The sequence below is a fragment of the Tricharina praecox genome (genome assembly GCF_024521635.1).
Source record: "Tricharina praecox strain CBS 144465 chromosome Unknown BZA05scaffold_4, whole genome shotgun sequence".
Classification (NCBI taxonomy): Eukaryota; Fungi; Ascomycota; class Pezizomycetes; order Pezizales; family Pyronemataceae; genus Tricharina; species Tricharina praecox.
The window spans coordinates 532,191-546,863 of NW_026250406.1; the positions used below are offsets into that span (position 1 = coordinate 532,191).

At 52.7% G+C, this 14,673-nt stretch overlaps 3 protein-coding genes across 3 annotated transcripts; all 3 read left to right on the forward strand.

Moving 5' to 3' along the window:
* Positions 1–2,815: 2,815 nt before the first annotated feature.
* On the forward strand, positions 2,816–3,808 carry BZA05DRAFT_416053 (uncharacterized protein; the record flags this gene model as incomplete). The annotated part of the gene is made up of 4 exons (XM_051485351.1): positions 2,816–2,959; positions 3,066–3,260; positions 3,369–3,427; positions 3,613–3,808. The coding sequence occupies 4 exons, from the start codon at positions 2,816–2,818 to the stop codon at positions 3,806–3,808; spliced, it is 594 nt and encodes a 197-aa protein (XP_051342486.1).
* Positions 3,809–5,000: 1,192 nt separating this feature from the next.
* Positions 5,001–5,964, forward strand: BZA05DRAFT_416054 (uncharacterized protein; the record flags this gene model as incomplete). The annotated part of the gene is made up of 5 exons (XM_051485352.1): positions 5,001–5,034; positions 5,156–5,271; positions 5,382–5,569; positions 5,741–5,796; positions 5,858–5,964. The coding sequence occupies 5 exons, from the start codon at positions 5,001–5,003 to the stop codon at positions 5,962–5,964; spliced, it is 501 nt and encodes a 166-aa protein (XP_051342487.1).
* Positions 5,965–9,600: 3,636 nt separating this feature from the next.
* Positions 9,601–10,294, forward strand: BZA05DRAFT_471453 (uncharacterized protein; the record flags this gene model as incomplete). Its single annotated transcript, XM_051487959.1, has 2 exons — positions 9,601–10,046; positions 10,165–10,294. Coding segments are annotated over exons 1-2 (279 nt in total), but the record flags the coding sequence as incomplete, so codon positions are not given.
* Positions 10,295–14,673: the final 4,379 nt, after the last annotated feature.

Sequence of the window (14,673 nt, forward strand, 5' to 3'; positions counted from 1 at the left end):
AGCGCCCACGTCTCTGCCGCCCCCCTCTTCCCCGATAGCAACTTGAGACTTGACATCAGCCTCGCCGACAATTTCCACACGGAATATACGACCGGTTATCGCATCAGCGCATTGTACTCCCCCATGCCATCTGTCAGATAGAAAAAGATGTATTGGCAGATCGTTGTCTGGTTTTTACATTTTCGCCGGACCGGAGCTCCTCTATATACAGAATCTGGAGTCCTCCCATAGCATACAGACGACTGTGCGCGTTTATACATTCTCTGCCCGCATTGCTTCTGTCTGCCAGCATTGCTGCTGTCTACCAACATTGCTGCGGTGTTCATCGGCCGCTTCCAGACGTTCAAACTCCAACACCATCCGTCCAGACTCGGCACGTTCCTGATCGTTCATCATCGAGTTCGCGCTTTGAAGATTAAAGCCGGAGGCTACATCACTGACATTTCGTCTTAACACGTGGAAGATGCATCGATGGTGGGACATACGAGTATCTTGATAGCTGTTGAAAGTGGTATCGATGTTGAAGTTGATAGGTGCACTGGAAGGTAGGAAGGAAGGTTACCGAGGTTCTGTTGGCAACGTAGGTGGAAGAATGTGTCGGAAATATTGCGATGTAAGATGGGATAATGTATTAAGAAAACGATGAGGCAAAACTAGATAGACAGCTGGCTTGGTGCGAGAACAGACAATACCGTCCATCAAAATGACGGATAGCACGGAGTTAGTACTACTATCCCGACCCCCAGAAGGAGTAGATAAAGCTGAATTAGCCTCTTCCGATCCGCCGTGACTATGTAAAACACTGGTGGTGTGGTTCTCGGGCAGCATTCGCACGTCATCGCTCGATGGGCGACTGTTTGCGTGCTTCCGCGGCAGCGGCAAGCCGCTCTAACGACTCGACTGTAATTCAGTTGCAAGCACCGCTTGCGTTATTTCAACGACGTCACCCTCCCCCCTTTCTATATCCTCCTCCTTCTTCCTAACCAGCCATCAACATTCTCTCTCCCCTTCTTCCTTCCTCCTACCCCACCATCGACATCCTCTCTCTCTTTCTCTCTTCTTCCTACTCTACCATCACCGCCCCTCCATCCTCACGACAACTCTTTTATCTCTCACCATGAAATCCCTCATCTCTCTACAACCACCGCTCCCCGAAAGTATGGCCGCCACAACCATCCCCACGAGTACACGGCCAGCCTGGCATTACACTCCAGCGTCGCTCCCAATACATTTCCTGCCCACTACAACGGTACGGCCCTCGAGGCCCCCAGAGCCTAGTCGCCCCTCGAGGGCGTTACCGACTAGCAGCCCCTTGACATCATGTCCGCCCTTCTCGCCCTACTCGCCGCCAATTTGGCGGTCGAGGATCGATGCCCTGTTGGATGACACAAACGTCGATCGCATTATCGATTGCGTAGTCGGGGTGATGAGTACGCAGGAAGCGGTCACTGAACCCACCGCGGACGAGCAGGAGATCCAAGAGGCAGATCTTTCAGAATCCCTCCAGCTTGTGGAAGAGTTGGAAAACACTGGTCAAATGGCAGACCACCCGGATCATCAGGAAAACAATATTATCCGTTGGGGCGTGTAGACGGTCCTGACTCTGGTCACGCTGGGAATACTAAGGCGCTATTGCACATTAAAAATGACTGTCATCTCCAGTATGAACGACAAATGCCCAGTCTATTTCGTATATGATTGGAAACACAGAAACCGTCTGCGTTACCTATTGTTGGAGTAGGTAGTCAATCATCCAGAAATTTCTACTGTGCACGGTGTTTACGAGTAGGCGATATATCCTGCGTATTTCAGAATATTTATTCTGTTCCTATTTGTACTATATACTCCTCATAGACTATCCACATGCATCATGATTTGGGCTAATAAACCCATCCTCTTCCTCCTCCCAATCCCCGCTTTCCTCTCCCTCATCCATTTCCTCCCCTCCTCCTCCGCGCATCCCAGCGGGCACATGCTCCTCTTCTAGGCCTGCAAGGTACAAAGGAAGGAGAAGGTATCAACGAAAAGACACTCGGAGAGTAGCAGTATGTACGGAGCACGAGGTATGGAGGGAGATGGCGTTATCGAGGAAAACGGCGGTATCGAAGGAGGAGGCTGTCTGGAGGGAGGAGGCTGTCTAGAAGGAGGAGGCTGTATCGAAGGACGAGGCTGTGTTTATTGAGCAGACAATATCAGCGACAGTTCTGGCAATACGAGTAGCAGTGGAGAACGAGGGCGAAATGCAGGTGGTGAACGAGGGCGAGGTGAAGGTCGTACCGGTCTCTTGGGGCGGCCGTCTCAATCGGCTGCGCTGCCAACAGTTTGGCAGTCCTTTGGGGAGCCGGTATGATCGAACCGTTGGTATAGGGAGTGCGGTGTGTGGATTTGTGGAGTAGCGAGTGTGGGGAGGACTGATGTTGAAAGTTAGAGAAAGCAATCAAGGTTGCGCTGCCACTGGCATTATATATCATCATTTTCCTCAGAGGCGTGCGTGTGTGAGTATGAGGTCGGACTGATGGCTAGTGCTGTGGCAAGTGCTGTGGCGAGAGCTGATAAACCTAAAGAACCCCACACACTTCGCCACGCGTAGTCTCCGTCGTCTTCCAAGCTAATTCTAGAACCCATGGTGACGTCAGCATGGCGCGATCCAAAGCTTAACAGCCAACTATCATGTGTAGCAAGAACCATATTCGTCTATCACCTATCATGCCAAAGCAATGTCGCGGGCCGGTGTCCCCAACCAACTATGAACATATTGGAAGCGACGAGATGACGCCACAGCTGAGTTGACGGCGCTGACACCTTGACCGCACCGATGAGTCAAGGGAGTGGCCTAGTCAAGAGCGAGAGCGCGGAAGAGTTCAGGGAGCAAGACAAGGCTCCGGAAGAGCGACAGTACGGAAGAGACGGGAAAGCACGTCGTCGGCAGGGAAGAGTAGACGGCACAGAGGTGTTGACGGTACAGACGAGTTGACGCCACGGAAGAGTGACGGAACGAGCCAGTCAAGGGCAAGGATGGTGCAAGGGCACGTCAATGGTGGGGAGGGGTTGCGGGAGCAAAACAGTTGAGGGAGCACGTCACGCAAGAATGGAGGCAGCACGTCGAGGACATTTCCGAGTTGACGGAGCCGGCGAGTTGGCGGCACCTCCGAGTCGATAGGACGAAAGCCGCGGAAGAGCCCAGCGAGCAAGGCAAAGGAGCGGAAGATTGGGGGAACGGGCCAGTCAAGAGCACGGCTGGGGAAGAGTCGAGGGAACCGGTCAGTTAAGCGCGAGGTAGGGCGAGGCCGGCGGAGTGTCTAGGGACTTAGGGAGCACGGTAAGGCCGTACAAGAGTCAAGGGAATAGGGTTGTAAAGGGCGAGGTAGGGCGAGGCCGGCGAGGATAGGGAAGATTTTGTGGATCACCTAGTCAAGGGCGAGGCTTGGTAAGAGTTGGGGGAACTTTCCAAGGTTGCGGAAGAGCCCAATGAGCGCGGGAAAAGCTGGGGAATAGTTGCGGGAATGGCTAGTCAAGGGTGAGGTTGGGGAAGAGTTTAGGTAACGGTCATTCAAGGGCGAGTCTGGGGAAGAGTTGAGGCAACATAATAAGGTTACAGAAGAGCCCAGACAGCCAGGGCGAGGCCGCGGAAAAGGTGTTCGAACAGCTAATCAAGGAGGGCGACAGGAAGAGAGAGCGAGGCAGGGGAAGAGTTGTGGGGACGGGCGTGTCAAGAGTGATGCAGGGCGAGGCCGGCGAAGAGACCAGGGAGCACGGCGAGGCCGCAGAAGAGTCGAGGGAACAGGCCGGTCACGGGCGAGGCCGGTGAAGAGGCCAGGCAGCACGTCGAGGGCGTGCAAGGATTATGAGCGCAAGGCGAGGCTGAGGAACAGTCAAGAGCGAGAGCGTGGAAGAATGGTGGGAATATTTCGAGGTCGCGGAACAGCCCAGGGAGTGAGGGCGAGGCTCGGGAAGAGTCGGGTGGCGGCAGAGTTGTGGGAACGGGCCACTTGAGCTACAGAGAGAAAGAAAATTCTTTTCTATATTATTGAAACACTGAAGCTCGCTATGGTGCTGCTTTACACACTTTTTTTACGATTTTTTCGTGGGCATTGTGTTCCGTTGGTTGATAAGTAAATTTTTAGTTGGTGTTTTAGTGACGAGTCAATCTAATTGAGTGGTAGGTCACTTGATTTTAGTGATGAGTTTTAATGACAAGTCACCAGGTGTGCGTAAAGCGAGTCAGTAACTTTTATGACTCAATCGCAAGTTTCACTCATGTGGTCTGCGCTGTTGGCAACGCGGGACTGGAGAAAAATCGGCGGGGGCGAGGCAGGCGCGGGCGCGGAGGAGTCGAGGGAACGGGCCAGTCAAGAGCAAGGCGGGGTGAGGCCGGCGAAGAGCCCAGGGAGCATGGGGAGGGTGCGAAAGAGTCGAGGGAACGGGCCAGTGAAGGGCGATGCCGGGGAAGATTTGTGGGAATGGGCCAGTGAAGGGGAAGGCTGGGGTGGATTTGTGAGAGCAAGGCCAGGCTGGGGAAGAGCCGAGGGGACGGGCCGGCCGAGGGCGAGGCAGCGCAATGCTGGGGGAGAGTTGTTGGAAGGGGCGGGTCCAGGGCAATGCTGGGGAAGAGATGTGGCAACGGGCCAGTCAAGGGCGAGGCTGGGGGAAAGTTGTGGGAGCGGACGGGGTGAAGATACTACCATTTTCCAGATAGGTCACATGCAAGCAATGAATAACACAAAACTAACACTGATTTCTGGGTATGATGTTTCGCCCAGTAGCGTTCCAACGGACGTTAGAACACCCTACCACAGCTGACGTCGTTCCCAGGGAATACGCTGGCGTGGGTCCGTTCACATGCTTCCACCCCAGGTGACCGTTCCCAGAGAATACGGTGGCGTGGGTCAGTTCACACGCTTCCAATTCACTCGACGTGCCGAACGTCGCAAGTTTAGAGAATTTCTTTTCCTATGATGGAGGCGGCTCGGACCACTAATCACCTATGGCGAGTTTCAACGATGGCTGGACAGACCGATTGGGGCGAATTCTTAGGTACGCAATCTGAGCACTCCCACACGTTTACTTGGGAAAAACCGCTGATGTGAATGCAGTTTTTGTTTTTCTGTTTTTGTTTTTTCTGTGTGGTTCTGGGAGCGAAACACCAAACCCGCAGAACTGACGAGTTACCTCCGAATCAGCGAGCCATTAGTTCGCACGCAATACGGCGGTTCCTCGCCCTGCCTACCGCAAACTTGGCGGTCAAAGACGAGTGCCGCACCTAATGCGGCGGTTCCTGGCCCTGCTCGCTGCCAACTTGGCGGTTGAAGATCGACGCGCTGTTGGATGACGAAAACATCAATCGCATTATCGAATGCGTAGTCAGCGTGATGGATACGTAGGAAGCGGTCACCGAACCCACCGCGGACGAGCAGGAGAATCAAGAGGAAGATCTTTCAGAGTTCCTCCGGCTTCTGGAAGAGTCAGAAAATGCCGATCCCACGCCAGACCACCCGGATGGAGACCACTTTTGGAGATCTGATGACTTGTTGCGACATGTTTCGTTCGAAGAAGTTGGATGGTTTCTTTGGTACGCAGTCTGAGCACTCACTGAATCTTACTGGGGAATAACAGCTGATGGAAACGCAGTTTTTGATTTTTTGATTTTGATTTTTTAATTTTGATTTTGTTTGTTTTTGATTTTCTGATTTTCTGATTTTGATTTTTCTGTTTGTTTCTGGGTGCTGAACACCACAACCAGCCATTGGCTAGCACGCAATGCGGTGGTTTCTCGCATTACCAGCCGACGATTTGGCGGTTAAGGACGAACGCCGCACCTAATGCGGTGGTTCCCGTCTAGCAGACGGGGTGCGAACAGAGCAAAGCGGTGGCGGAGAGGAGAAGAATCTGTTGCAAGATGAGGAGGAAGAGGAGGACACCTCCTCTTACGAAGATGTCTCCGCCGAGGAAGGCTCCATGGATTGATTTGGAGGATGAAGGCTCGGATGACGTAGGAGAGACGAGAAGACGAGAAGGAGGTGTACGACGAGGACGGGGAGGGGTGGAAGGGCGGCAGGATGGTCAGGATGAGGACGATGCATAGCAAAGATTGGGAGGAGAGTTACCTATTGAATGTGGCTGTGCATAGTGGATAGAGTGGTTTGACCTGATTATGATAATCATTTAATTCTCACATTTGTATCGCTGCACAATCATCTCTGTTCATAGTTTTCCATTTCATTCAAGACACACACCTGGGAATGTTGGATATCGACTACTAAAGATCTAGAGTTCCCAAAGAGCCAATACATAGCTCGAAAGCGAGAACGCCCCTGCCGAAGATCTAGAGTAGAGGATGTTTTTGTCCGATCATCACAGCATTTGACCTTATCAGATTATGGCTGGACACACGTCTGGTTCCATCGCACTGTCTCTGTCACGATGACGGAGTCTCGTAGACGGGAACGTAGTGGATGAAGAGAATGATAGAGTTCTAGCTAGCTACAGGAAACGACTATATACCGTAGCTAGCTACGCTGAGTAGCCATACCGAGTGATCTCTCATACTCCGCGGGAACCCACACCCTCTACAGGGGTTTGGATGACAGTCTCCGACCGCTGATCTCGAGCTCGATGTGGGTGCATTTTAGGCTCCGCCCGGCCCATCCGCACATAGAAAGAGAGACAGAGAGAAAGATGAAAAAATAAGATAGTGAAGAAAAAAACCTACCGAAGCTTGACGCAGTGACGGGTGGGCAGCCGAACTCGAGTTGACTCGTCACTCGTTTGTCACTCATGCGTCCGTAGTCACCACGAATATCAGAGGCTCTGACCTCTTCAGGCAACAGGCAACGAGAAGGCTGTCGAGGCGAGAACTTCATCTCTTCCCGGCAGCGGATAGGGTACATCTCACAGCCCAGAGAAAGATCGATACAGGTGATAAATGTTGTCTTTGATGTAACTGCTAAATATGGAAATCGAGGGTTTGTGCACTGTAAGGTACTCTCTAAATAATTCTGCTGAGGTAGTGCTTCCGTGCGATACACAGAGTTACTGGCTAGATGTCGGTGTTTTTAGGTGGGACATCCTTCGGCCCGCTTTTCTGTTCACAGCAGCTCGCAGGTGTCCACTGCCGCCTGTTCTCCCTAGCAACTTGGGCTCAGCCTCGCCGACATGCTGTGGACGACTGGCTACCTTGCCGGTGCAGTGTAGGTTATCTCCCATGTCATCATCCGTCCTCCCTCCTGGTTGTCACCATCGGGTTTTCACACGTCATCGCTCAATGAGTGAGTAGCATTGCATGCCTCGACGGCAGCGACAAGCATCACTGGGATTCCCCCTTCTCCTTACTGTGGGACCCAACGAAAACGACGCCTTGGCGAGGGGGGTTCAACCCGGATCTGCAGACCTGGGTGTGACGGACAGCTACAATTTGTAAACGTGCTGGGACCCAGTGGGACCAGCCGCGATGGCCTCTGTTACTATGGGCGGACGACAGCCTCACCGACATGCTCTGGAAGACTAGCTATCTTGCCGACGCAGTGTAGGTGGGTAGTCTTCCATGCCATCCGTCCCCGCTGCTGGCCTTTCACCATCAGGTTTTCACGTCATCGCTCGATGCGCGAGTAACATTGCGTGCCTCGACGGCAGTGACAAGCATCGCTAGTCTTCCCCCTTTTCGCATTGTGGGACTCAGCGAAAACGACACCTTGGCGAGGGGGGTTCAACCCGGACCCGCTGACCTGGGTGAGACGGACAACTAAACAGTTGCGATGGGTTCTGTTAATATGGGCGGAGGGTGTTGTTTTGATTCGATTTGAGAGCGGGCAGGATCGATGCACGAGCGGCGAACTTTAGCCGACCTGGATGATATATTGTCGGCCGGTCTGTCTGTCTATTTCCTTATCCCCCCCACTGTCAATATCTTTCTCATTATCGCTTTTCATCGTTTTCGTTTTTCGGTCTCGCTATGCAACTTGCAAGATTCTCGACGGACACCTGAACAACACAGGTGTACAGTTTTCTTCAATTGTCGTTCTTCTCTTTCCCTTTCTTCCTACCCTACTTTCAAATTCTCCTCCCTTCTCCCATCGTTTTGGTACCCAACTATCAGTCATCCTCCGATTACCTCCTACCGCTCCACACAACAAAAATTCTCGCCATCCACCACCCCTCAGCGCTAACGGCAACTCTCATGGCGATCATGTGATCTCTTTGCATCACCACCCTCCCCCGTCTCTACTGTCCTCTTTCCACACATCTCTGCATACCTCTGCTCCCAGAAAGTATGTCCGCCACAATCATCGCCGCCTGCACACCGGCCACTCTGTCCCCATCGCCACCCCCAAGTCGACTACGGCGTACTCCACGAGTCCGGCCCTCGAGGCCCTTACATCGGACATCGATCTCCACAGCGTATTGGCGCTTCTGGGCCTACTCCCCGCCGATTCGGAGGTTGAACATGAGGATCATGCGGTTTACAATGCGGCGGCTCCATCATGGTCTACAATTCACCGGTTTAGCGGTCCAAGATCAAGCTCACACTGCCGGTAATGCGACGGCTCCAACGTGGTTTTATAACTCACTGTTTGGCGGTCGAAGATGAAGCCCAGACTGCCGGTAATGCGGCGTCTCTCGCCCAGGAACCGGATTAAACGAGAAGCAGAATGGGGGCGTTGAGGAGAAGAGTCGGTGGAGATATGAGGAGGAAGAGTAGGATTCATCCTCTTACGAAGAAATCTGCGACGACCATTCGGAAAAACGAGCAGAGGAGTAGAAGAAAGGGGGAGGAGGGGAGGAAGGGAGGAGAAGAGGAGGGGAGGAGAAGAGGAGATGGTGCGATGGAGAGACGATGAGACGATAAGATGTTGAGATCATGAATCAAATAATGAATGGGAAGACGAGATGAAGAGATGATGAATGTTAAATAGATAAATGAATGGGAAGACGAGGAAGGACATGAGGAAGATGTAGGGGAGGAAGGGGAGGAGGCGGGCTACCTGTTGAATTTGGCTATGTATATTGGATAGAGTAGCGTGACCTATTTATGATAATGATTAAATTGCTCCGATTGGTGTCTACGCACAGTCCTTCCTGCTCATAGTTTTCAAGTTTATTGAAGACGCACACCTTGGATTGTAAGGTACTCTCTCATAATGGCGCTAATGGAGGGCTTCCGTAAGATACACACAGTTACTGGCTAGATGTCGGTGTTTGTGGGTGGTGCATCTTTCCCCCGGCTTTTCTGTTCACAGCAGCTGGCAGATGTCCGCCGCCGCTTGTTCGGCCCCTACAGCTTGACCTCAGCCTCGCCGACATGCTTTACCTTGAGTGGACAACTGGCTATCGGTAGCCAGGCGTCGGTGCCATTTGGCCACCCCATCCGTGCACGATCTCAATGTTTCATCATCGAAGTTTCACACGTCATCGCTCGATGAGTGCGAAACATTGCATGTCTTCAAAACGGCAGCGACAGGCATGACTAGCGACGCAACCGTGATTTGGTTCCAAGCACCACGTGAATTGTTTCCATTTCACACCAAATGACTCAGCCCCCACCCCGCCCGGCACCCTTTCTATATCTCCCCCCTCATTCTTCCACACCCTGCATCCGAGTCCTCTCTCTCCTTCTCACTTCTTCCTACTCTACCATCAACACCACTCCATCCACACGACAACCTCCTCATCTCTTATCATCACTACCCCTCCATCGTTACGACAACTCTTTTATCTCTCACCATGACCATCCTTTAGTTGTCAAAATCCTCCATCTCGCTACAACCACCGCTCCTAGAAAGTACGGCCACCACTATCATCCCCACCTACACACCGCCAGCCGGTCATTACCATTCCACACCCGCCCCCAAACCATTTCCTCCCCACTACAACAGCACGGCGCTCGAGGCCATCGCCAACTATGTGCCCTCGTCATGTCGGCCCTCCTCGCCCTACTCGCCGCCATTTTGGCGATCTTAAACGGCACCCACTTCTAATGCGGCGGTTCCAGCCACTACTCCCCCGCCATTTTGGCGGTCGAAGCCGACGTCGGCACTTCGCAAAATGCGCTGGCAAGTGGAACCCCTGGGCGGTTCCTGGCCCTGCTCCCCACCAATTTGGCGGTCGAGGACAACACCGTCCACACTTCGAAAATGAGCTGGCTAAGTTAAACGCCTGGCCGGCTTCTAGGCCCGCTCCCCACCAGTTTAGCGGTCGAGGAAAACGCCCGATGTTCGACAATGCGGCGGCTCCTGCAATGGTGGTGCTCGATGCTAGTTTGGCTGTCGAGAACGACGACTACACTGCCGAAAATGCGGCGGTCCCCCCCTAGGAGATGGGGGGATACCAGAACCACTACGGTGGTGAAGAGGAGAAGGTGGTGAAGGATTTGATGGAAGGTGAGGAAGAAGCCTCCTCCATCGAACACGCCTCAGAGGAAGACTCCGAAAATATACTCGGAGGAGGAAGCCTCGGACGACGATGATAAGGAAGCCTCGGACGACGACGGGAAGACGAGAAGACGGGCAGACGAGACGAAAAGATGAGCAGACCAGAAGACGAGCAGACGAGGGAGCGGTGGTGAGCAAGGGGAGGAAGGGCAGGAAGGGGAGCAGGATGGTGACGATGAGGAGGAGGGATAGCAAAGACTGAAGGAGAGTGAACTATTGAATGTGGCTATGCATGTTAGAGAGAGTGGTCTGACCTAATTATGATAATGATTTAATTGCTCACATTGTTTTCTCTGCACAATCATCTCTGTTCATATTTTTCGAGATTATCGGGGAAGTACAATTTAAATGTCGATGGTTCCGTGTCTAGAGTTTCCAGAAAGCCGACACATAGCTCTTGAGCCAGAACGCCCCGGCCGAAGACCTCGAAGCTTTCGTCTCGGCAGCGGATTACATGCATCTCGCAGCCCAGAGATAGATGAATACACGTGATAAACGATGACCGGGATGTACCTGCTACATACAGAAACCGTGTCTTCGAGCACTACCCGGCAGTATCTCATACTTCCGCTGAGAGAGAGCTTCCATAAAATACACAGAAATGCTGGCCAGATGACACCATTTTCGGTTGCAACATCCTTCGCGGCTTGCCCGGCTTTTTTGTTCGCAGCAGCCCAAATTCCCACGGCTGCGAACGGAACCGGATACCCGGGTACTTAATCGGACGCTTTTCCTGGTTGTCTAAAGTGAGATCAGCGCCGTTGCCACAGCTGTAGCCTTAGTAGTATTCGTCTTCTCAAAAGGTGTGGGAGGTATCGAAGGTGGGAGGTACGACTACGAGTATCTTCATATCTATTGAAAACGGTCTCGATGTTAATATTGACAAGTGCACCGGAAGGAACGATTCAGCTGCCTACAGGAGTGGTGTCTGCAAGACTGCAACGTAGGTGGAAGTATGTGTTAGAAATATAGTGACGTAAGGTAAGATAATGTATTCACACCACGCCGAGGTAATGGATAGAGAGTTAGCTTGGTGCGAAGAGAGGAAGACCCGTCTAGGAAAATGACGGACGGGATCGACTACTCTGATGCTGATCCCCTAGAAGTAGTGGACAAACCTGGCTGGTCTCGTCCGATCCGTCAGGAAAATGCAGAACACCGGTGCGGTGGTTCTAAGAGTGAGAGATATCGATGTACTTCGCATGCAGCCTGTCTGGACTATGTCGAGCCGTCGCACTGTTTTCCTATCCACGCTGGCTGGCCGGACGTTGCGACCCCCCTACCGGCCAACAAGATGTGGCTCCGCTGCCTACCAAAAATAAAATAAAATAAAAATAAAAAATTACATAGCAAATCAGACCAGTATATGTTTCGCACCAGGAACAGACAATCACATATCGTTGGCCCTCACCTCCCTGCAGAGGCCGCAGACACAGAGTCCTGCTGGAAACTTTTGTTCTTCTCGGAATGCTTCCCTCCCCTGCTCCTCCTTCTCCTCCTCCTCCACCTACAGGTCTGACGGAGCTGTCCTCGCTACGTCCGTCGTTCGTAGGAACGAGTCTAGGCTCGCATCGCTGTATCGCTGCACCGCTCATCGGCGAACAGCTCCGCTGTGGACCATCTCTCCTGCCTTCTCTTTGTCTGATTCCCAGTCACCTTCACCCACACGGCTTTCCGCTGGCTTCTTCGCCGTTAGCATTGTTTTCACAAGTGCTCTCGTCATTGCTTCGTTGACCTGTTGCCGTACCAGCAGTGATCATTATCTTCGGTTCCTGACCTACTTCAGGTACGTAGCGCAGAGGGCGTGACCCGGGGTGCTGTGGTTCTCGGGCAGCGCTTCACACGTCATCCATCGATGAGCGAGTAACATTGCCTGCCTCGACAGCAGCAACGAGCATCACCAAAGACTGAACGGCGACCAGATCCAAGCACCCCGTTGGTTCATTGATACAAAGTCTCCCCCCCCCCCCCCCGCCTTTTCTATATATACCTCCTCCTTCTTCTCCACCCACCACCATCTTCCTCTCTCTCCTCCCCTTTTCTTCCTTAACTACTATCAGCATCCTCTCCCTCCCTCCCACTCTTCGTACCCCACCATCATTCATACCATAACCTCCCACCTCTCAACCAGCGCTCCACCACCCGTCTATCCTCTCCACAACCCCCTCATCTCTTACCATCACTATCCACCACCTCACTACAACCCCGATCCCGTCCCTCTCAACTACCCTGATTCTACATCTCTCTGTAACCCCCGCTCTCAGAAAGTATGGCCGCCACTATCACTCCTACCCACACACAGCCTTCCGGTCATCCTTTTGCCAGCGCCACCTCCAAGACGACTACGCTCCATTCCAAAAGCACACACATCGAGGCCGTTCCGGCCCAGCTCCACCTGGTCATGTCCGCCCTCCCAGCGCTACTTGCCACCAACCTGGCTGTCGACTATCGATGGTTCGCATGTGATGCGGCGGTTTCTGGCCCTACTCGGCGTCGATTTAACGGTTGAAGACGACACTCGCACCCAATGCTGCGCTTCCTCGGTCTCCTGAGCCGACTCGCCGCCGTTTCGACGGCCGAACATGAGCACCTGACCGTTTAAACTGCGGCTGCTCCTAGGCCCGCCCCCAACCAGTTTGGCGGTCGAGGAAAACGCCCGATATTCGACAATACGGCCATTGCCGCACAGGAGGTGAGGGCATACCAGAACCACCAGGGTGGAGATGGAGCGGGAAAAATCTGGTGAAAGATGGGGAGGAAGAGTAGGATACATCCTCCTACGAAGACGTGTCCGAGGACAGTTTGGAAAGACGGTTGGACGAGGAAGCCTCGGACAACGAGGACCAAGACGCGTCAGATGACGGCGGGAAGACGAAAAGAGAAGACGAGACTGGATGTTTTTCGAAAGAGACTGAATTCGAAGGTTGAGGGTATGAGGCGGCAGCGATTCGAGAGGATGATGTATGAATGAATGTGAAGACGAGATGATGGGATGTTGAGATGATCAATGATGAATAGATGAATGAATGGGAAGATGAGCAAGTAGATGAGGACGATGGAGGGGAGGAAGGGGAGCAGGATGGTGAGGAGGAGGAGGAAGAGGAGGAGGAGGAGGTTTACCTGTTGAATGTGGCTATGCATATTGGATAGAGTGGCTCGACCTATTTACGATAATGATTTGATTTTTCGCTCTGGTACCTGTAATTGTGATGCGTCCGCAATGTGGCTATGACGCTCGCAGCGATGCTGGCATTCCACAGCAATGCTGACAGAGAATTTATCAGCGCGCCGGCTCGTCATCGGTATGCTATCATGACCTTTGGGAGGGATTCGAGGTTCTGTAGATATACTGGAGGACTTCCGTTGCGCTGACATTGCGCAGTGATTAAACATATTAAGCATTTGAGATTCTCTTCTAGTTGACAGTATCTCCGCACAGTCATTCCTATTCACAGTTCTCCAGTTCATTGAAGACACACACCTTGGATATTAACTGTTCGAGATCTACAGTTCTCAGAGAGTCGATACACAGCTCGAGAGCCAAATCGCAGAATTCTCCCGTCGAAGAGCTGGAAGATAACTCCTCCTCACATCAGATCAAATACACGATACATCCTGCAGCTTAGAGAAAGATAAATAGAGGTGAAGAACGCTGTCTCGGATGTAGCTGCTCAAATAGGGAAACCGAGGCTTCGTGCACTGTAAGATACTCTCTCATAATTCCGATGAGAGAGACGTTTCGTGAGATACACAGAGCTGCTGGCTAGATATCGGTGTTTCTGGGTGGGACATCCTTCGTCTGGCTTTTGTATTCGCAACAGCCCTGGGGTCACTGCCGCCGCCTATTCCCCCTAGCCACTTCAGCTCAGCCTCGCCGACATGCTCTGGACGACTGGCTACCTTGCCGGTACAGTGTAGGTTATCTCCCAGGTCATCATCCGTCCTCCCTCCTGGTTTTCACCATCGGGTTTTCACACGTCATCGCCCGATGAGTGAGTGGCATTGCATGCCTCGACAGCAGCGACTCCAAGCATCACTAGGCTTCCCCCTTCTTCGTACTGCGGGACCCAGTGAAAACGACGCCTTGGCGAGGCCGTTTCAACCCGGAGCTGCAGACGTGGGTGAGACGGACAGCAAGGATTAGTAAACCTGCTGGGACCCGGTGGGACCAGCTGCGATGGGCTCTGTTAATCTAGGCAGAGGGTGTTGTTTTGATTCAACCTGAGAGCGGGCAGGATTGATGCAGGAG